General features: G+C 35.8%; 1 protein-coding gene across 1 annotated transcript in view; it reads right to left on the reverse strand.

Annotated features, from left to right (window-relative positions):
- The window catches only part of GABRR3 (gamma-aminobutyric acid type A receptor subunit rho3), a 94,287-nt gene that overhangs the window by 38,399 nt on the left and 30,917 nt on the right, over positions 1–24,971 (reverse strand). Inside the window, exons 4-6 of the mRNA XM_053704568.1 lie at positions 8,914–8,996; positions 6,059–6,199; positions 133–285 (exon numbers count right to left, since the gene is read on the reverse strand). Of these exons, the coding sequence (XP_053560543.1) occupies positions 133–285; positions 6,059–6,199; positions 8,914–8,996 (377 nt within the window). The remainder of the gene's footprint in view (positions 1–132; positions 286–6,058; positions 6,200–8,913; positions 8,997–24,971) is intronic.

Raw genomic sequence — 24,971 nt, forward strand, 5'->3', positions numbered from 1 at the left:
CTTTAAGGTAGCAACCCTAGTTATGTCTTGCTGTTTTTTATGCATATTCAAAACAAACCATATTGCAGATTCAATAAAGGATTTTTTTTTTTAATGGAGGTATAATTAGAGTTTTAGCACAGGAAGACTTACCCAGTGATACACGTGCAGGCACCGCTCTTCTGTCTATCCAGAAAGAAACCCAAGACAGCATCACCATCAGCATCGATGGGAAGTAGGACTGAAGCACAAAAAAGAAAATGTGCCGTCTAAGGATGAAATTGATGAAAAGTCTGTTATACCAACCTAGTGAAAAAAAGCATATTAGTAAAGATAGATTAGAGTGCCTATCAAAAGTAATATAGAGTATCAGAAACTCTTAATAAATCACCATAATGATCTTAAAATCCTTTTTTACCCACAAATTAATTTATTGCACAAGATAAAAAAAAGTTGTGAATTGCTTTCTTCTCATGCTGGAATATAACAGCCTATATTACAAGTGGAGCATAAAAATGGTAGCATGATGGTGTACTAAAATCACTAGAGTGCAATCTATAGTGATCCTATTTTTACTTCCATATTACAAGTTGAAAGTAAACTGTTAGAGCTCAGGTGCGCTAACCTCTGGAGATCGAATAGCGTTGTCACGCTAAGTCCCTCACCTAAAAAACTTCTTTGGGTCATGCTTTACAACTAAGGACTGGCTTTCGCTTGAGTGCTGACCAAGGTGCGCTAAGCAGAAAGTGCGTTAAACAAAATTTTTTTTTTTTTAAAAATAGTGGAGTTCTTCACGATTTTTTTTAAATATAGAAACATAGATAAATCTATAAACAGATATATATAGTGGCTGCGCTATCCATTAAAAAAATGTAGGCCGCACTAGCATTCTCTGGTTAAGATATTTTACCATTCCCTTGTAATATCAGATAGTGCCCTATACTTGAGTGCAGGGCCTCAGCATACCCTGCATTGGGCTAGATTAAAAGTGGCGCCCTAACTTTTACTTTCGTGAGTTAGTGTAAATATTACAAGTTAAAAGTAAAAAGTTTGCCCACGAGTGAAACCCGATGCTAGCTAACTTCAGGATCTCGGATATTGCGACAATGCTAACTTCTCCCATAGGGGCCGATCTATCAAAGTACGAGCGGACATGATCCGCTGTATCGATCATGTCCGCCGGACATTGATAAATGCCAACAGCATACGTTGTCAGGATTTATCATTGCATAAGCATTTCACAAGAGATGCTTGTGCAATGCCGCCCCCTGCAGATTGGCCACTAGCAGGAGTGTCAATCAACCCGATGGTATCCATGTTTTCTATTCTTATTAGTACTGTATATTTTGCTTCTTCTAAAAAACCCTGAGAAAATGCTGCAAGAGCCTATCTCTAAGAGAAAAACAAGTCTTCCATATTAATTGCATAAGTAACTTGAGCAGCTTGAAATTAAATGGGTTGGAATGCCGAAGAAAATAAACAAAAACACTTACGCCTAGATTTAGAGTTTTGCATTAGAAGGGGTGCGTTAGCTACTCGTGGTTTTTTCCACCGCACCTTTTAAACAACGCTGGTATTTAGAGTTTTCATAAGGGCAGCGTTAGGCTCCAAAAAGGGAGCGTAGGGCATATTTACCGCCACTGCAACTCTCAATACCAGCGTTGCTTACGGACGCGGCCAGCTTAAAAAACGTGCTCGTGCATGATTCCCCCATAGGAAACAATGGGGCAGTTTGAGCTGAAAAAAAAACCTAACACCTGCAAAAAAGCCGCGTTCAGCTCCTAACGCAGCCCCATTGTTTCCTATGGGGAAACACTTCCTAAGTCTGCACCTAACACCCTAACATGTACCCCGAGTCTAAACACCCCTAACCTTACACTTATTAACCCCTAATCTGCCGCCCCCGCTATCGCTAACCCCTACATTTTATTACTAACCCCTAATCTGCCGCTCCGTACATCGCCGCAACCTACATTATTCCTATGTACCCCTAATCTGCTGCCCCTAACACCGCCGACCCCTATATTATATTTATTACCCCCTAATCTGCCCCCCCCCCAACGTCGCCGCTACCTACCTACACTTATTAACCCCTAATCTGCCGACCGGACCTCACCGCTACCGCCTCACTCCCGCCTTAAAAACCCTATAATAAATAGTATTAACCCCTAATCTGCCCTCCCTAACATCGCCGCTACCTAACTTCAAGTATTAACCCCTAATCTGCCGACCGGACCTCACCGCTTCTATAATAAATGTATTAACCCCTAAAGCTAAGTCTAACCCTAACACCCCCCCTAAGTTAAATATAATTTAAATCTAACAAAATAAAATAACTCTTATTAAATAAATTATTCCTATTTAAAGCTAAATACTTACCTGTAAAATAAACCCTAATATAGCTACAATATAACTAATAATTATATTGTAGCTATTTTAGGATTTATATTTATTTTACAGGCAACTTTGTATTTATTTTAACTAGGTACAATAGCTATTAAATAGTTAATAACTATTTAATAGCTACCTAGTTAAAATAAGTACAAAATTACCTGTAAAATAAATCCTAACCTAAGTTACAATTAAACCTACCACTACACTATCAATAAATTAATTAAATAAACTACCTACAATTACCTACAATTATCTACAATTAAATCAACTAAACTAAATTACAAAAAAAAACAAACACTAAATTACAAAAAATAAAAAAAGATTACAAGAATTTTAAACTAATTACACCTACTCTAAGCCCCCTAAAAAAATAACAAAGCCCCCCAAAATAAAAAAATGCCCTACCCTATTCTAAAATAAAAAATTAACAGCTCTTTTACCTTACCAGCCCTTAAAAGGGCCTTTTGCGGGGCATGCCCCAAAGAAAACAGCTCTTTTGCCTGTAAAATAACATACAATATCCCCCCAACATTACAACCCACCACCCACATACCCCTAATCTAACCCAAACCCCCCTTAAAAACCTAACACTAAGCCCCTGAAGATCTTCCTACCTTGTCTTCACCACGCCGGGTATCACCGATCCGTCCAGAAGAGGTTCCGAAGTCTTCATCCTATCCGTCAAGAAGAGGTCCAGAAGAGGCTCTGAAGTCTTCATCCTATCCACCAAGAAGAGGAGATCCGGACCGGCAAACATCTTCATCCAAGCGGCATCTTCTATCTTCATCCATCCGACGAGGAGCGGCTCCATCTTCAAGACCTCCAGCGCGGATCCAACCTCTTCTAACGATGTCCTAAGTCCGAATGAAGGTTCCTTTAAATGACATTATCCAAGATGGCGTCCCTCAAATTCCGATTGGCTGATAGGATTCTATCAGCCAATCGGAATTAAGGTAGGAAAAATCTGATTGGCTGATTGAATCAGCCAATCAGATTGAAGTTCAATCGGATTGGCTGATCCAATCCGCCAAGAATAGAATCCAATCCGCCAAGAATAGAATCCTATCAGCCAATCGGAATTCGAGGGACGCCATCTTGAATGACGTCACTTAAAGGAACCTTCATTCGGACATAGGACGTCGTTAGAAGAGGATGGATCCGCGCCGGAGGTCTTGAAGATGGAGCCGCTCCTCATCGGATGGATGAAGATAGAAGATGCCGCTTGGATGAAGATGTTTGCCAGTCCGGATCTCCTCTTCTTGGCAGATAGGATGAAGACTTCGGAACCTTTTCTGGACCTCTTCTTGGCGGATAGGATGAAGACTTCGGAGCCTCTTCTGGACGGATCGGTGATACCCGGCGTGGTGAAGACAAGGTAGGAAGATCTTCAGGGGCTTAGTGTTAGGTTTTTTAAGGGGGGTTTAGGTGGGTTAGATTAGGGGTATGTGGGTGGTGGGTTGTAATGTTGGGGGGGGTATTGTATTTTTTTTACAGGCAAAAGAGCTGTTTTCTTTGGGGCATGCCCCGCAAAAGGCCCTTTTAAGGGCTGGTAAGGTAAAAGAGCTGTAAACTTTTTATTTTAGGACCCCCTAACGCTGGTTTTGATGGCTAACGCAGAACTCTAAATCTAGGCGTTATTGATTTATAAGATTTTACATTGCAATATCAAAGCTTTTCTATTTCAGATAGTTAAAGTTACATGGAAGTGATTCAGAAAGTTTCATGCATTATTTCTAGTACTGTGCCTATAAGTTATTAGTGACAGTTTGCATGTTTTAAAGGTTATTCACAATTATCAATGTTATGCTGCTGGAGTGTATTAAATTGTATACAAATAGCTAATGTACACATATTTTGTAGTTTTGTGTGCTAAAAGAACGCGCACCCTGATTTGCAATATAAATGAACAGGAATGGAAGTTATTATAGCTTTTGTTCTATCTCAGGAGTGCTGTTCTTTCTCTTTTAATAATTACAATTTTAATATATATATATATATATATATATATATATATATATATATATATATAGGCATTTGTAGGTGTATGCGCTCTAACAACTATACAAAATCTGATGGCTATGTTATTAGTGCCGATGGGTTGTGACGTGCAGGAGCGCATGCATGGTGAGCATTTTTGATCAGACAGCTGATGGAACGTCACTTCCGTTTGCTGATCTGATGTGTTTGCTATTCTGTTAGAACCCTGGCTTTTGTATATAAAGAGAAAGATAAGGAGGTCTGCTCTCTCTGTATGCTCTGTCCATTTAAATGTGTTGTGTTTTCAAAGAGCAAACTGCTTTTCATGCATAAAATAACCACAAAGCAATAATTTCCCATACATTTTAAAGGAACACTGAACCCAATTTTTTTCTTTAGATAGAGCATGCAAATTTAAGCAACTTTCTAATTTACTCCTATTATAAATTTTTCTTCGTTCTCTTGCTTTCTTTATCTGAAAAAGAAGGCATCTAAACTATTTTTTTGTTCAGAACCATGGAAAGCACTTATTTATTGGTGGGTGAATTTATCCACCAATCAGCAAGAGAACACCAATCAGCTAGAACAACGCAGTGTGTTCACCAAAAATGGGCCGGCATCTAAACTTACATTCTTGCATTTCAAATAAAGATACCAAGAGAATGAAGAAAATTTTATAATAGGAGTAAATTAGAAAGTTGCTTAAAATTGCATGCTCTATCTGAATCACGAAAGAAAAAAATGTGGGTTCAGTGTCCCTTTAAGTTCTGTAGTTGGTATAACAAATCACACAGTACTTTTACAGTACAGAGTCCCTTTAACTTGAAATCCCTTGCAGTGCTCTTGCCAGAAATCAGTTTCATTACTTTTGGAGCAGGACTAATACAGCCAATAAGAAGCTGTAATATCAATCAATTATACTCTAGGGGAGCTGATACATAGCTGTTCATTTTATTATAAGGCCATTTTGGATTATGTGCTATTTACAGTATATACATGTTCTGCTTGTATACAGTGCAATACACCAATGATAAGATTTATGTTACTAAATCCTTGGGTGCGTAATAGAGAATATTAATATCGGGTATTCCATGCATTCTGTATCACTGTCAGTTATTTTGCTAAACTCAATATTTACCATACACCTAGAATAAAGTACAGTTTTATTCATCAGTTCTGATGTTACTGGGGCCTATTACTCCATAATACATTTGCATCATTACAGGCATTAAAGGGACAGTCTACTCCAGAATATATATTGTTTAAAAATATAGATAATCTCTTTATTTCGCATTCCCCAGTTTTGAATAATCAACACTGTTATATTAGTATACTTTTTACCTCTGTTATTACCTTGTATCTAAGCCTCTGCAGACTGCCCCCTTATCTCAGTTCTTTAGACAATCATGCATTTTAGCCAATCAGTGCTGACTCTTAAATAACTCCACAGGAGTGAGCACAATGTTAGCTATATGACACACATGAACTAACAGTGTCTAACTGTGAAAACCTGTCAAAATGCACTGAGATAAGAGGAAGCTCAAGGGCTTAGAAATTAGCATATGAGCCTACCTACCTTTCCACAAAGAATATCAAGAGCTCAAAGCAAATTTGATGATAAAAGTAAATTGGATAGTTGTTTTAAATCGCTGAATCATGAAAGTTTAATTTTGACTAGACTGTCCCTTTAAGTAGTATGACAATGTACCTGTACTGCTGTACAGTGCCAGACCACTGGAAGCACTGAACTCTTCAATGAAAAACTGAGACAGTGAAATATGTTCGTCTGTTCTTAGAGAGTCGTTACCACGTTTCCAGTACAACATGAGGTCATCCTCATTATATGCGTCTGAAAAAAACATGTGGGAAATCATTTACTATAACATTCTGGCTCCAGTCTATTGTAGTCAGTGACATATGTAAATTACGAAATGAGCATGTCAAGCATTATCATTCTAAACCAGTTTTTTATATCAAGCCTTATGTAATTGAATCTACAGATTTACAAATCATAGATAATGAATCGCCAATGAGTTTAAATTGAAAATAGTTTTTTTTGCGGCTATCCTTTGGAACGATACATTAATATTGTAACACATACTGTTCTATTTTTGCCCCATATCACAATACCCATATGGGAAATTTTTATGTAATAATGACTACTTCCTGGTGTTGGTAATGACCACCCAGAAACTTTGTCAGAGCTCCTTCCAAAATTGCTATAAATATGTAATAAATAAGCACTGGAGTCAATTTATAAATACCATTATCATTACTAAATATTATCAGTGTGACATCCCACACCACTATTATTCACTGCAGCCCCTTACTGCTATTAAGCATAACTGTGATCTTTATCATGATATTTAATGCTCACTCACTCTAACTGCAATTAACCCTAACCATGACTATACACCCAGCACAACTCACATGAAGAACACCCTTTTTCTAACACTTAACATACATTCAGCACCTACGGGTCTTACCTTTTATGCATCCATCTATAATAAGGATGCACCCAAGAGTCATACCTTCCACTCAACACAAGCTCATCTCCAGCAGATGTGAGCAGCTTTAAAATGGCAACACCCTAACAGCTGTTAATCCTAGTTCCAGGAATAACTTCTATTTTGCGTCAAGTCTCGTCTACACTTCAGCCTCTTCTGGCCACTCTAAAATATTCTGTAATGTAATCTTCTTCTCTGTAGGCTGAACCTAGTCCAGGTTATCTCTAATTTATACTTGATTGTTATCCAATTAGAATTAAGTGGGAATCCTAAATATCAAAGGGTAGGACTTGTACATGATGTGTAAGGTGCTAAGGGGAGTGTTATTTAAAAATAACACTGTTGCCTACATAATCTAGGTACTGGTGTTAACTGTATGCAGCAGATCATTCAGATTCATTGTACAATGAGTTTACATGCAATAGGGGTTTACTTGTGTATATTGACAGATCACCAAAAATCCAAGTGAAAAAATCCAAATGGAATATGATATATGAGTATGATATATGAAAGCTGTTTTCCAGTCGTTGCATTTACACACAAAAATCAATTTTTTTTCTGTGAGGTACCCACACAAATCCTACCTTGTTATTTTTTAGCAGACCAAGTATTTTTCCAGAAATACCCTAACACTGGAAAACACCACAATATGAAGTGCAAAAAAAGTGTATATGTTTGCTTAATTTTTCTATGGCACATATGGTAAATAGCAGCATGTGATTCTTTATTTTCAAAATATTTCAAACACACATTTTAATTTCACACATTGAGCATCAATTCACCTTCCCAAAACGCCAACATTTAGGATTGTATACTTATATTTTTTAATTAAAACTAATGATTAAAAATTAGAAGATAAAAGGAACAAATGCTAAGAGAGAATTCTAATTGTTTTGTGTTTGTCATTTATAAGTGTAAATTTAAAAAATGTACGCTGTCTAAGAATGTTTTCACTTGTTGCTTCCCCTTATAGGGGTCCATCCAAATCTATCAGCAATTCGCTCCCGAAATAGCTTTTTAGTATTGAGTCTCTCAAATGATCACAATACAATATGGTTTTGTTTGTTAAAAGCCTGCAACAGCGAAGCCTTTTCAACAAAAACGCTCCTGAAAAGGCCTTTCGTGTGTGAAGTAGCTGTTGTCAAAAAATAAACTGGGAGGTCACCTGAAACTGACTGATACAATAGCCTATTCACACCTCTTAAGGTTACAATAAAGGTCTTTTCATGTAACCCCTTTGTTCATTGTGCAAGGAAAAAATGTTAATGGTGTTTTAACAAACAATAGAAAAAATATTGTCATAAACAATACTTGTTTATCATATAGCAAAATAAATTACAATCAAATATTTAAAAAAGAAAAAGAAAAAAAAGCCATTTGTATATGTTGGGGTCCTGAAGTGACTTTTCCTGTAGATTCCCTTCCTGTACAGGATATCATGTAATCAATACACATATACAAATGTATACAGTATGTACATATACATTTATAAATGGGTGCCCTGTCTCCTGTGGTAATTTCACATGTGCAAGATAATAGACTGTTTCCAAATAGCTGTGAAATAGTTTTAAAAATTCCAATGCCCTTTTTATGACTTATCGATTGCCTAGAGGTGTCGAATTCAAAAAGTCAAAACTGACCTTGAAAAGGTGAATTGGCCTTACAGGAGAAATAGGGCTTTTGCGAGTGTGGGAAGTAGCTGAAAAAACACTATTCTGATTGCACTGAATTGAAAAGTAGCATTTTTCGGTCAGAAAAGGAGCAAACATGGACACAGCCAATAGATTGTGATCAAGCCCATAGTTAGCTATGGTATGGCTGATAAATATCTCAGAAAGTGTGCTGATTTGGAAAATGTAAGATTCTCATTTTCTTGTAATATAAACAATGACGATTACAAACATGCCCTTTTAAGAGAGTGGGACATGTAACTATAGTAAACAATATGAAACAGTTGTTCTTTTCATGTGATGTAAAATATATTTCATAACAGTTATGTTAAAGTTGGAATACAGCTTAAAATTCTTAGACATACTGACTTTGGAAACCTACTTACAACTTTCCAGTTCAAGAGAGCAGTTTTGAGTGTCCAGTGGAAATCTACTAAAATCCATAAAGCACATAGCAGATACTGTAATCCTACAAACAATAAAAATATTGATGTCAATCTTTGATATATATTTATTTTGCATATTGTACCTATAGTTTGCATATGTTTACATTTTAATCCAGTGGAACAAGAGTTACCAATGTGTATTACAAAAAAAAACAATTAATAAAATAGAGATGTACCAACAGATTTTAGTCGCTACAAAAAAAACAAACCCTTGGACTTCTTGGATGAAATATATTTGAAGAGGGATCTCCATGGGGGTGTCAACTAACATTGCAATTATCTCTGCTGCCCTTTTACATTTTTTTTAACAGAATTGTCTTTTTAATCCATTAGGTACACCTAGCACTTGATGTAGATTGTGATCATGGGCTTACCAAATTATTATTATTATACAGACTGGTTTATCCACTTGCTAGTGGTGTTTTTATATCCTTTTTTTCTTCCATGGGTCCATTTATCATTGTGTGGACGGACAAGATCCGCTATAGCAAACCATGTCCGCTGCACATCAATAAATGCCGACAGCATACTCCGACGGCATTTATCATTGCACCAGCAGTTCACTACTGGTGAAACGCTGCCCCCTGCAGATTTGAGGCTTGATAAATAGAACCCATGTTTTAATAAAGGATTATAAATTCTGAATTTTACCGTCCTCCGCATTTCCATTTTTCTAATTATGAAATTGTTACTGACTCCTGTATTGTTCTCTAGAAGCCTCTTAAGGACCCAGAGAATGGCTTATGATAGCACAATATCTAGCAAAGGCCCAAACAAATCAGGTACATAAACATTTTCCTACCTTCTGCTACATAACATGATCCACTCTAAACTATAAACTCCTAAACTGCCAGAACCCCCATCAACAAACACCCTAAACTATTAACCCTTTAACTTTAAAAAAAGAAGACAATTATGTAAAGTAAAAAACAACAACTTTCTTTCATTGTTTGTGTCCCCTTTTCCTGTATTTTAAATTATGAGCTTTCCAGTTTCCCTGAATTTTTAGATGATAATGGGTTCTGTAGATTTAAACGTCTGTTCTTAACTCACATTCCCTGCCGAGACCAGTTAGCAGCAGTTATATATGAGCTGATAACGTAACTATCTCACAGGGTTTAAAGGTCCTTGAAACATTGTGATATTCAACACAGCAATCGTATGACTCATAACTGACTCTAATAGTGCTTAGCAGAAGAGATTAGATAAGTGAAACCTAGGTTTAAACATGGCAGCACCCATTACTTTATAGACACCAAAGTAGTTTTTAGAAACTAAAACTTAACAATTATTCAGTATTTAAATAACCAATACAAGTGTCGATCATCATCCTTTAGCAAAGGTTTGTGATTGACCACACAACGTTAAAAATAGTTTGGCTAACACTCAAGTGTTTAAAGAAAAAAAGTAAGCATCATTATATTGAATTCACGGCACTATTTTAACAGACACTGGAATATGAACTCCTTGGGCAAGTGACTGGTGCTGATGCTTAGATAGGTGCTAACTGGTACATATGTGCTCGACACTAGTTTGCCTCTCAAACACTTTCATGCAGCTAAGTATGTTCTGAAACTGGCCTCTGGTGGGTTCTAAAAGGTAGCAATCTCTGTGTTATAACATGACAAAGCAGCAAATACTTTAATATCCATTTAATTAATAAATTACACCCATGTAGTGTTTTTGTAAAATCATTTTTGATCAAAAAAATCCAGACAATAAATGGACCTGTATACCAGCAAGCATCTAAAAATGTCAGCATCATTCAAATGGAAAAAAGTCAAGCTGTTTTTTTTCTGCAATGTTTATCAACCAGGAATAGCACAAAAATAGAGATGTGAACAGCTGGTCCATTTCTCTGTGCGGATATAACATTTATTGTAATAAGCTGTCTTTGTGGGGGCTATCCAGCATAAGATTAGATAGGATTTTAATGGCAAAGCTTATAGGCACCATGGGTAATCTGAGGATATTATAAATGCAGGATGTATATGAACTCCCAATATTAAAAATATATAAACATGAGGTGACCAATAGACTATCTATATTGATACAAAGGAATAATTATTTTAATTATTAACCATCATTATTTATTATTTGAATTATTTTTCACTTCCAAAGATCATTTTAGTTTACAAATCCAACGCAGGGTCATATGGACAGCACATTCTCCCACATTTGCAAATTTGTACTGGATGGTGGGAGATTACACAAGTATTTGTAGATGGAATGGGAGAATTTACACATCTTATTCCATTATGGATAAGATATATTAACAATTATCTGTATTTATGAAAGGGCTCTATAGATGAACTAATACAATCTATGGTGATACTCAATTCTAAAGGTTTTTCCTATGATTTTAGCTATTCACAAATTTCATTCTTAGTTTTGTTGAGTCAAAAGAATAATTTTGAGAATATCAAAAGCAAAATATACAGGGAAACCACTGCCTCCAAAACACATTCTTCTCACCAGGTCACATGGAGAGGAAACTTTAAAATCCACCCCTAATGGAGAATGTTTACTTTACCTTTATGACATAAGTATATAGATGTAACAATATTTTTATAAACATTTTGACATCCTACAGATCTAGGTTGACCATATTGCCACTTTAAAAAGAAACACATATGAAAAATACATATGTCAGGGTTCTTATAACAGAACATTATTCAAAGCATTTCTTTAAACAGCCCTGACATATGTATTTTTCATATGTATCCCTTTTTAAAGCAGCAATATGGTCAGCCTATACAGATCTGTTAAAGGGACAGTCTAGGCCAAAATAAACTTTCATGATTCAGATAGAGCATGTCACTTTAAACAATTTTCCAATTTACTTTTATCACCAATTTTGCTTTGTTCTCTTGGTATTCTTAGTTGAAAGCTTAACCTGGGAGGTTCATAAGCTAATTTCTTAGACCTTGAAGGCCACCTCTTTTCAGAATGCATTTTAACAGTTTTTCACCACTAGAGGGTGTTAGTTCACGTATTTCATATAGATAACACTGTGCTTGTGCACGTGAAGTTATCTGGGAGCAGGCACTGATTGGCTAAACTGCAAGTCTGTCAAAAGAACTGAAATAAAGGGTCAGTTTGCAGAGGCTTAGATACAAGATAATCACAGAGGTTAAAAGTATATTATTATAACTGTGTTGGTTATGCAAAACTGGGGAATGGGTAATAAAGGGATTATCTATCTTTTAAAACAAAAAAAATTCTGGTGTAGACTGTCCCTTTAATGCAAACAGGATAAAGCAAACATTCTGTTAAAAGGGCAAAAGAGAACAATACAATAATATAAAAAATGCAGAAATGTCAAGGAAGTATAGACCACCACTTTCCTGAAGTGTCACCAGTGTAACCCAAAACTGATTGGATTTTCAGTTACTAAACAAGTCTTATTGGGTGGCAGAGGAGGAAGCAGAAAAATAATTTCTTAAAGTAGAATGCAAATAGACCTATTTATGGAATGTTGTAAAACCAAGTAGCATGAATGATTAAAAGTGTTAGGTTTATCTCTAGTATATAACACATCAATAAATTATTCTTTGCTTTCTTACAAAGTCCAACTTTTTTTTCCTTTTCACTTGTCATAATCATATAATCAATTAAAATAGTATTATTTTTTAAACTTTTTAGATAATATACTTTAGACAAGTTTTCATTATATATTACATAATTAGTAAAATGTATACATATGTATTATAAAGTAGTTTTTTTCACAATGCAGTTCACTGGTACATTCTTTTTAGGATCATAATTATTTTCTGATAGCAGTTATTTAATACACTAGTAATACATATACGGTATAAAATACAAGTGGAAAGATATATGGCTAAATTACTAGGGGAGCATTAACAGTTACGCGGGGGGGTTATCGCTTGTATTACAAGTTGAAAGTAAAAGCGATCACTTGAGCGCAATTTAAGTTAACGTTAAGCAGCTTAGCGCAACCTCAGAGCTCTGCTTAACTGTTTCACAAAAATAAAAAGATGTCACAAAACACATCAAAAATACATTACAAAGTACAGTTTCACTCATAATAACACCATCTTATCAAAAATTATTACAAAAAATATTGCACAAAAAAATTATAAAGGCTCAAAGATATGAGATCTCAGTTGTTAGAGAGAAAAAGGCAGGCAAAGGGCTTTAATACTGTGATACATACATATACATGTCTAAAGATGGACATGTGTATGTATATACTGTATATATGTTTATATGTGTGTACAGATGTATTTATATGTGTATTTATGTATTTACAGACATATATACACATATAAACACATACATACAAATGTACACATAAATATAAGGGCATTGGAGCCCTTTACAGTCAAGTAGATGAAAACATGAAAAAACATATTTGTGCAATATTCATATTTAAAAAAGTGTTATACATAGGGGCCGATTTATCAAAGCTTCAACTGATAATACGATGGAATCCACTTGAATTTTGTGTCATATTCGACGCAAATTGAATCCGCCGTGATTAACTTTATTTATGTAAAGTAGAAAGTTGATTACAATTGTATACTCTTTCTAAATCACACAGACAACAAAGACGCATGTTCAGTATCTAAATAATATGTTAAATAATAATATTATAATCACATGTCATTTCAAGGAACAGATTACTTTCAAATGTAGTTTTAATGACAGGTAATGTCTGTCTGGCAGCAGGACTAGTAGATATAGGGATAAAAATGAAATAAATACATTACATACTATAGCTAACATACGACTAGATTACGAGTTTTGCGTTATACTGAAAAAGCGGCGTTATCAGGTTATAACGCTGCTTTTCACTACCGCTGGTATTACGAGTCTAGCAGGTTTAGGGGCACCACACACTTTTTTGGCCTTACCGCAAATCAACTTACGCAATTTGCGTATAGTCTTTTTTCAATGGGACTCACATAGCGCCGGTATTACAAGCTTGTCCTGGAATGCCAAAAAGTGAGCGGTACACCCTATACCGTCAAGATTCGTATCGCATTTTAAAGTCAGTAGTTATGAGTTTTACACTACAACGCTGTAGCATAAAACTCATAACTAAAGTACTAAAAAGTACACTAACACCCATAAACTACCTATTAACCCCTAAACCGAGGCCCTCCCGCATCACAAACACTAAAATAAAAATATTAACCCCTAATCTGCAGCTCTGGAACTCACCACCACTATAAGAAACATATTAACCCCTAAACCGCTGTACTCCCGCCTCGCAAACACTAGTTAAATATTATTAACCTCTAATCTGCCGCCCTGCAACGTCGCTGACACTATATATATATAAATTTATTAACCCCTAAATCTAAGTCTAACCCTAACCCTAACACCCCCTAACTTAAATATAATTTAAATAAATCTAAATAAAACCTACTATTATCACCTAAATAATTCCTATTTAAAACTAAATACTTACCTATAAAATAAACCCTAATCTAGCTACAATATAACTAATAGTTATATTGTAGCTAGTTAGGGTTTATTTTTTATTTTACAGGCAAGTTTGTATTTATTTTAACTAGGTAGAATAGATATTAAATAGTTATTAACTATTTAATAACTACCTAGCTAAAATAAATACAAATTTACCTGTAAAATAAAACCTAACCTAAGTTACACTAACACCTAACACTTACACTACAATTAAATAAATTACCTAAATTAAATACAATTAAATAAATTAAATAAAATTAGCTAAATTAAAAAAACAAACAAACACTAAATTACAGAAAATAAAAAACAAATTACAAGATATTTAAACTAATTACACCTAATCTAAGAGCCCTATCAAAATAAAAAAGCCCACCCAAAATTAAAAAAAAAAACCTAGCCTAAACTAAACTATCAATGGCCCTTAAAAGGGCATTTTGCGGGGCATTGACCCAAAGAAATCAGGTCTTTTACCTGAAAAAGAAATACAAACAACTCCCCAAACAGTAAAACCCACCACCCACATAACCAACCCCCCAAATAAAACTCTAACTAAAAAAACCAAAGCTCCCCATTGCCCTGAAAAGAGCATTTGGATGGGCATTGCCCTTAAAAGGGTATTTAGCTCTATTGCTGCCCAAAGCCCTAACCTAAAAATAAAACCCACCCAATACACCCTTAAAAAATCCTAACACTAACCCCAAAGATTCACTTACTGGAGAAGTCTTCATCCAAGCGGCAAGATGTCCTCAACAAAGCTGGCAGAAGTGGTCCCCCAGACGGGCAGAAGTCTTCATCCAGACGCCATCTTCTATCTTCATCCTTCCGACACGGAGCGGGTCCATCTTCAAGACATCCAGCACGGAGCATCCTCTTCTTCCAATGGACTAACGACGAATGAAGGTTCCTTTAAATGAGGTCATCCAAGATGGCGTCCCTTAGATTCCGATTGACTGAAAGAATTCTATTAGCCAATCGGAATTAAGGTTGAAAAAATCCTATTGGCTTATTGGATCAGCCAATAGGATTGAGCTCGCATTCCATTAGCTGATTGGAACAGCCAATAGAATGCGAGCTCAATCCTATTGGCTGATTGGATCCTATTGGCAGCGAATGCACTGAGATTGACGCTTTGATAAATCGACCGCTTTGTATTTACTGTAAATATTTTACACTCCAATGTTCTGTACATTGCAGAATATGTTCCTTGTATTTTTAAATAGATATTCCGATATATTTATCTGTATATATCTATACCTATACCAAGCAAAAGTTGGATATACGAATTAGGAACTTTAGAGCCAAAAGGTTTAAATAAAGAGAGGGACTTGTCTGTATTTTTATAAAGTAACTTTTCTAGCAAATATGTATCATTAGGCCAACTGCTGTGTATTTGTATGCTAAATATTGCAATTTTGTAATTCTTCTACTCCCTGTTTTTGGATGTACATTTTTTTCTGTATATATCACTAGGCATCTTGCATATATTGGAGCCTAGTTATCAACGTGTCTACTTTACCTGCCTTCGCCGGCCCAATACGCCCGCCTAAGCTCGCCTACCATCGCCGCCGCGGACCTGAAAAATCTCACCTAAGTTATCAAAAAATCTGTCAAAAAGCCGCGCACCAAGTACGGGGCGATGAGCAGCGGACTGTGAGAGTTATCACTCATCTGTTCTCGCTGCTTTATTGCTAGCCTGTCACTAAGCACCCACACTAAACTACACTGTTCTACCCCCTATACCGGCGCCCCCGGAGCCCCCTGCAACTAAATAAAGTTATTAACCCCTAAACCACTGCTCCCGGACACCGCCGCAACTATAATAAATGTATTAACCCCTAAACCGCCGCTCCCGGTCACCTCCGCCACCTACATTATGCCTAGTAACCCCTATCCTGCCCCCCCTATAACGCCGCCACCTATAATAAAGTTATTAACCCCTATCCTGCAGATCCCGGACCCCGCCGCAACTAATGAAATAGTTTAACCCCTAAACTGCCGCTCCCGGACCCCGCCGCAACCTATAATAAACTTATTAACCCCTAATCTGCCCCCCTACACCGTCACCACCTATAATAAATGTATTAACCCCTATCCTGCCCCCCCTACACCGCCGCCACTGTAATAAAATTATTAACCCCTAAACCTATTTTCAATCAGCCAATCAGATTTTTCCTACCTTAATTTCGATTGGCTGATAGAATCCTATCAGCCAATTGGAATTGAAGGGACGCCATCTTGGATGACGTCCCTTAAAGGAACCTTCATTCGTCGTTAGTCGTCGGGAAGAAGAGGATGGCTCCGCTTCGGCTCGTCTGAAGATGGCTCCGCTCCGCTCCGGATGGATGAAGATTGAAGACGCAGCATGGAAGACTTCTATCGGATGGAAGACCTCTTCAGCGCCGCCTGGATGTTGACTTCAATCGGATGAAAGACTTCTTCAGCGCCACTTGGATGATGACTTCTGCTGCTCCGGATCTCCTCTTCGGTTCCATCGGTGGTCGGCTGGCTGAAGACGGCTCAAGGTAGGATGATCTTCAGGGGGGTAATTTTAGGTTTATTTAAGGGGGGTTTGGGTTAGATTAGGGGTATGTGGTTGGTGGGTTTTAATGTTGGGGGGGTAGTATTTTTATTTTACAGGCAAAAGAGCTGTTTTCTTTGGGGCATGCCCCGCAAAAGGCCCTTTTAAGGGCTGGTAAGGTAATAGAGCTGGTAACTTTTTAATGTAGAATAGGGTAGGGACATTTTTTATTTTGGGGGGCTTTGCTATTTTATTAGGGGGCTTAGATTAGGTGTTAGTAGCTTAAAATTGTTGTAATATTTTTTAAATGTTTGTAACTTATTTTTTGTAACTTTGCTTTTTTTATTTTTTGTACTTTAGTTAGTTTATTTAATTTAATTTAATTGTAGTTATTTGTAGGTAATTTATTTAATTAATTTAATGATAGTGTAGTGTTAGGTTTAATTGTAACTTAGGTTAGGATTTATTTTACAGGTAATTTTGTATTTCTTTTAGCTAGGTAGTTATTAAATAGTTAATAACTATTTAATAACTATTCTAACTAGCTAAAATAAATACAAAGTTACCTGTAAAATAAATATAAATCCTAAAATAGCTACAATGTAATTATTAATTACATTGTAGCTATCTTAGGGTTTATTTTACAGGTAAGTATTTAGTTTTAAATAGGAATAATTTATTTAATGATAGTGCAGTGTTAGGTGTAATTGTAACTTAGGTTAGTTTTTATTTTACAGGTAAATTTCTCTTTATTTTAACTAGGTAGCTATTAAATAGTTAATAACTATTTAATAGCTATTGTACCTAGTTAAAATAAATTGAAATTTGCCTGTAAAATAAAAATAAATCCTAAAATAGCTACAATATAATTATTGTTTATTTTAAAGGTAAGTATTTAGTTTTAAATAGGATTAATTTAGTTAATAAGAGAAATATTATTTAGATTTATTTAATTAATATTTAAGTTAGGGGGGTGTTAGGGCTAGGGTTAGACTTAGGTTTAGGGGTTGATAATTTTATTACAGTGGCGGCGGTGTAGGGGGGGCAGTATAGGGGTTAATAAATTTATTATAGTGGCGGCAGTGTAGGGGGGGCAGGATAGGGGTTAATAAATTTATTATAGTGGTGGCGGTGTAGGGGGGCAGGATAGGGGTTAATAGGTATAATGTAGGTGGCGGCGGGGTCCGGGAGTGGCGGTTTATGGGTTAATACATATATTATAGTTGCGGCGGGGACCGGGAGTGGTAGTTTAGGGGTTAATACATATATTATAGTTGCGGCGGGGACCGGGAGCGGCAGTTTAGGGGTTAACATATTTATCATAGCTTGCGGTGGGCTCCGGGAGCGGCGGTTTAGGGGGTAAACACTTTATGATGTTAGAATATTTTTGGAATAAATTACATAATGGTAATCCTCCACTTAAATATGATCTAGCTATGGTTGTGGTTGATGCCGAGAAGGCCTTTGACTCGATAATTTGTGAACATTTATATAATGCTCTGTTTCATTTCGGTTTCGTCGGGAACCTGATTAACTTTATTAAGAGTATATACAATTATCCAATCTCTTCTATACTAGTTAATAATATCCAAACATCCTTTTTCAAATTAGAGAAAGGAACGCGACAGGGATGCCCACTCTCTCCCTTTCTTTTTAATTTAGCAATCAAGCCTTTGGCAATTTATTTAAGACAGGGATTAGAGGGAATAAATTTGGGTACCCAAAAATGTGTCTTATCACTTTATGCCGATGACTTATTACTATATTTTAAAAAGAATGATATAAATATTCCACTTGCTTTTACAGCATTAGACCTTTTCAGTACAATATCAGGATACAAGGTGAACACCACCAAATCAGAGATTCTCTGGATACACAGAAATAAGGATAGTTTTATACAGCATAATCTAAAAGAGGTCGGGAGTTTTAATTATCTTGGAATCAAATTACACAGGGACCCGAACATGTGGTATAAACTTAACTATACACCCTTTTTCTCAACTATAACATCCAAGCTACAACGCTGGACCCTTTTTCCAATTCCATTATCAGCGAAAGTTATGATGATAAAATCTATTTTATTTCCACAGATAATCTACACTATGAACAATCTCCCTCTATTTATTAAGGACAAAGATATTAAAATGTTTAATCAAGCATGTGCCAAATTTTTCTGGAACAAGACCAGGCAGATGATTGCTATAACAAAATTTTCTCAATATAAGGAATTTGGTGGTCTAGCATTTCCCAATATAAAGTTATATAATATTGCTATTCTAGCACGCTATGGCGTTGACTGGCTTCTATCCTCTTACCATTTAACTAATATTGGAATAGAAGAGTACCTTATCCATCCACTATCAGTTAAAGCAATTCTACATTGCACATATTCACAGCTCCCTATTAATATTAAGTCATTGACTAGTCTATATAACATGGTTAAAGCATGGCAACAACTATGTAGTTGTCTAAGGATTAATCCTTATATGTCAGCTTTTTTACAAATTAGAGGAAATCCTGAGTTTTTACCTGGCTGTCAGGATAGGATATTTAGGAGATGGGCGGAAAAAGGACTAACAAAGATAATTCAATTGCTTGATGAGAGACATAATATGGAACATTTGAGAGTATCGCAGCGGAATATAACCTTTCTAATAAGTCTTTCTTTGCGTATTTGCAACTACCACATTTTATAAATAAGAAAGTACATTTAAAAATTTGGTTGGAATGCTTTGAAATAGTTGGAGATTATATCAATTTATACAGACAAGGAAATCATTCGATTTCATTACTATACAAGATCTTATTGGCAAAACAAGGTCAATTAAATTTGGAACAGAATGTAACCTATTGGTTGAAGTATTTTGAAGAAATCAATTATGAACATATCAGGAAAGGTATTAAATGGCTCATTGAAGCTCCCCTCTGTTCCACCTGGCATGAATCTCATTTAAAACTACGTAATAACACTTACATCTCTCCAAAGAGGTTAGCTATTTGGAAGCCAGATCAATCTGGTCTTTGTTATAAATGCGCTATACCTGGGGCAGATCTCCTCCACTGTTTTTGGTATTGTCCCAAAATAAATCAACTCTGGTTGAAGGTAAATTTCTGGCTAGGTAAGCGTATTCCAGAGTATTGCTTTTTCTTTGACCCAAGAACTATTTTTTTCTTAAATTTTGATGATCAGAATTTTGATCTGATAAATACTATTGTTCTAGTTATCCGTAATTTGATAATAAGAAATTGGAAACAGAAAAAAAAACCCTCTTTGAATGTATTTATAGAAGCCTTGAAACAACAGATTATTTTTGAGCAATATAATATTTCAAATATATAATAAACAAGTACAACGTTTTTTAATAAATGGTTAAATATTATAAAATCATTTCCTATTTCTATACAATACATTCTTACGAAATTGCTGCATAAAACGGTATATTTTGAGGGTCTGATTTTAAGGGAATTATTCCCTGTAACCTGGTATAGAATGTCCTAATTCGGACTGGATTCATATAAAACCTGGACAATTAAGGACTTAGAAAAGTCATGTTCAGTCATCTGGCATTACACCCCCTTGATATATGAGTGGTGGGGGGTAGAGGGTGTGGAGAGAGTTTATCCCTCTCCTTTTTTTTCCCTCTCTCTCTTTCTTTTTTTCCTCCTTATGTAATATGAACATATAATTTGAGTATACTATGATGAGTATCGTTGGATGTTTCAATTCCACTATATACAATATATACCTTATAAAATGTCAGGATAAGGATAGATTTATATGTGGAGATAAATTCTTTGTGTTTTTGTACCGTCTCTTTTTTCTCTCCCTGTTTCTTGACACTAAAAGTTCAGATGTGAATTATATTTTATGTTACATGATTGTCTATATTTATTTTATCCTGACAAGCAAAATAAAAACAAAAACAAAAAAACAATGAATGAAGAAGGCAGTTTTGGAAAATACAGATTAAAACATTATATTTTATGACTTTATAGTGAAAAAAAAAACATATCTTGATAAATATGATATAAATATGATTTTACATGCACTACCCAATACAAAATGTCTCTAGCTGAATGGTACATTTATAAATTGGGCCCTGATATAACCACACTTACTATGATAAGGACAACTACTCTGCAATACTTGTTAAAATATGAAGAGCAAGATTAGTCACGTGGCAAATCATTTGCGAAAACACTGTGCACATTATGTATTTTTTTGCATTTGGGGTTACACAGCTATTACAAGTTGCAAAATAACTTATTTTGCGCACGCGTTAAGCCGCTTAATCGAAACAGCCAAATCGCGTGCGGGTTCATGTATACCCAATAGAGTCAATAGAGAAGACAAATAGAAAAAAACCCCCACAAAAACCCTAATATGTTGCGCAAATCCCATGACGTATACTCCTTTAAAAAGTGTACAGGTAAATGTGAGTATTTCATATTGCGAAAATGTTTTTGTAACGGAATATGTTCTATTTATTTATAAATAAATATTTCTCTATATATGTGATGACTTTTGGACTGATATATCTATTTATTGCTATATATATATATATATATATATATATATATATATATATATATATATATATAAATGTCTAGATATCTTGAAATCTATATGCGAATATCTTTCAAAATCCCTCTGAGATATTGTTTAATGTGCATAAGATTGTAATGTAAAAGACCTCTTTCTGATATCTCAAACACTGTGCACCAAAATCATAGATGCTACAATAGAAGCTCCACTCATCTCTGTTCATGGCCCAATCACGCTCAAATTAAATTTAGGACAGACTAGGAACCCGCCAGGTACCTAGACCTTCCCCAAATATCTGTATCACGATACGAATCTCATAAAACATCTAATAAGGGAATGGCTAGCATATAAAACATCAAATGACTAACACTTGGACAAACCCATCCTCTACTGGGAAGCTGTTAAGGCAGTACTTAGGGGGGTCACAATGTCATACATAGTAGGGTTCAAGAGAAGGAAAAGATTTAGGGAAGAACTATTACTGAAACAATTGTTAAATGCAAGAAACAAATACCTAAGAAACCCCACAAACATAACCAAAAACAAATATAAAGAGATGAAAACACAAAAAGACACAATACTGGCACAAAACTAGGGATTTGACTATAAATCATGCTTGATATTATCAACATGGAAACAAAACTGGTTGCAGACTAGCTAGACTTACCAAATTAACTAAGGGTATTAGTCCCATTGTAGCAAACACAGATGGGGGAAAGATACACCCTAATAACACTGATATCCAAAAAGTCTTCAAAGACTACTTTACACAATTATACAAAAGGCAGGAAGTAAATGACTCCGACAAACAGGAGTTCTGGCACTCACTAGAACTTCCCACATTAACAGAGGAACAACGACTAGCACTAAATGCGCAGATAGAGATTCCTAAGATACTCAAAATCATAGTGGATCTGCCATTAGAAAAAAACACCTGGCCCGGACTGCTTACCAGCCAAGTTGTACAACATCCTAAAAAAGGAAATAGCAGACACATTATCCAGAGTGTTCAATGGCATATTAACAGGTAAGATAACACCATCATAAAGATTCACAGAGGCGAACGTTTGCTTAATTCCCAAACCTGACAGAGACCCCCTTAACGCAGCCTCTTACCGCCCTATCTCATTGATTAACATGGATTACAAACTCTTCACAAAAATTCTAGAAAAGATTAGCTGGGGTTCTCCCCTTCCTTATACATGCACACCAGACAATTCATATTAACCCACTACTGGAAACATAGAGAAACTAAGAAAGATCTGAAACCTGCAGAGGCCTGCGTCCTGTTGGTGGATGCAGAAAAGGCTTTCGACAAAGTACTTTGGGAACACCTTTTCTCCACTCTAACACAATTTGGGATAACAGGCAATTACATAATTACAAGCACTAAAATCCATATACACCTCACCACAAGTGGCGATTCTAGTAAATAGAGTGCCTTCCCAACCCATCACCTTGGAGAGAGGCTTGAGACAGGGTTATCCTTTATCCCCCCTCCTCTTTGACATAGCCCTAAAACCCCTGGCCATTAAAATCAGAAAGGAGACAGCAGGTCTCGCAATAGGAAAGGAAGCAAAACACATCACTTTTTGGAGACGACATGATACTATACATTAAAAACCCAAGAGATAATATAGGGAGTGTACTGACCATCATAGCAAACTAAGATAAAATATCTGGTTATAAAATGAATACAGATAAAACAGAACAAGTATACGCAAAACTTACTATATGACTTCAAAGTGATGGAAAAAACATTCAAACACCTAGGAATAAAAGTCTCAATAGAACCCAACAAGTGGTATGAGGTTAATTATACCCCATTAAAAAAAGAAGCACAGGACCTGATTACACACTGGGCTAGGCTCCCTCTAAACATCTAGGACTGGTTAAAATTATTCTATTCCCAAAACTTCTGTATTTCCTCCAGATGATTCTCTATGTCCTACACAAAGCAGACTTAAAGTTTTGAAACTCATTAATCTTTTTTTTCATATGGGCCAACAAGAAACATATACTTAAAAAACAAAGAATGACAGGCTCAGTCAATGCGGGGGTATGGCATTACCAAATTACCTGATCAGCCCAGGTAAAGTATGTACTGTCTCTCAGGTAAAGAGTTCTTTACAATTCCTACACTAAAGAGACAGGCAATTGAACCATGGTCACTAGCAGCACTACCACATATTAAAGCCACAAAAGTGGATACAACTCTTACACACTATCCCCTAATGCAACAACCGCTGTATGCATGGAAGAAAATCTGTCACAGACTAAAAGTCATGAAGTCAGCAAATTCCTCCCACTACAGGGAAACCCAAGCTTTCCCCCTGGTCTCACTTAAAAAACATTTAGGGAATGAAAAAAATTAGGCATTGACACTATTTCAAAACTCCTGGAAGGAGACGGGAAAACAATACACACCTTCTCCCAATTACAAACACAGTACAGTGTCCCACAAATGCGCATCATTTTGCGCATTTACAGGTACAACACTACATAAGTTCACTTGAAATAGGAGAACTCGCCAGGGAAGACAATCCACTATACCCATTATGTAATTTCTATGAACATGGAATCAACACAAATTTTTGGGTATGTTAACGCATTGGATAAATGTGACAAATAACACATTGCTGACTCTCACACCAAAAATGATAGTGTTCCTTGATCTTCAAGGCATACCCAAAACAGAAAAAAGCACTACATTAAAAATATATAGTGATAGTGTGTGCCAAAAAGAATATGATTAGAACTGCAATGCGGATGTAAATGTACAAAATATGCATGCAATAAAACAAATAGTTGTTCAAAAATTGAAGAACAAAAGTCCAGAAAACAATTTTATCTAAAGTCCCAGAAAAAGTTTGAATAAAACCTTGACCGGTATCAGGACGAGAATACAGTCTCTGGTTTGATGATAAGTTGAAAGTATAGGCTGCTTGTCTTGGGACTGAGTGATCGATCAGTGCATCTATAGGAAGGACAAAAAAAAAGCGCTGTCTTTTTTGTCCATACCCAAAACAGACCTATTATTTACCCACAACGTTATTCTACAGGCTAGGAATCGACGCCTCCACCCTTACTCAGCTCAAACGGGAGATCCATCAGCAAATGATATATGAGCAAGCTGATATTTTAGGGGAACTCCAGAGAAGAACGGCACATTTCATGAGAAAATGGGAAACATATATACGTACATTGAGTCAAACCCAACAAATACAAATAATTTACCACCCACCTGCTCACAAATGCCTGCCCCCTCCCCGGATACCTTTGCTTCTTCCTTTATCCTCCTATGTTTATCCTTTTCCCTCCCCTCCTCCTTCTTTTCCTTCACTATCCTGCAAAACCCCAGAGTCAATGAACAATCAGCACTGGTGGAAACTGAGTATTACCAGATACACTGATTCTTCGTAATTGTTAATGGCAAGGGCTAAATACAGTAGTATAGCATAGGATGTTAGTTATGTTTAG

Source organism: Bombina bombina, chromosome 3 (assembly GCF_027579735.1).
Source record: "Bombina bombina isolate aBomBom1 chromosome 3, aBomBom1.pri, whole genome shotgun sequence".
NCBI lineage: Eukaryota > Metazoa > Chordata > Amphibia > Anura > Bombinatoridae > Bombina > Bombina bombina.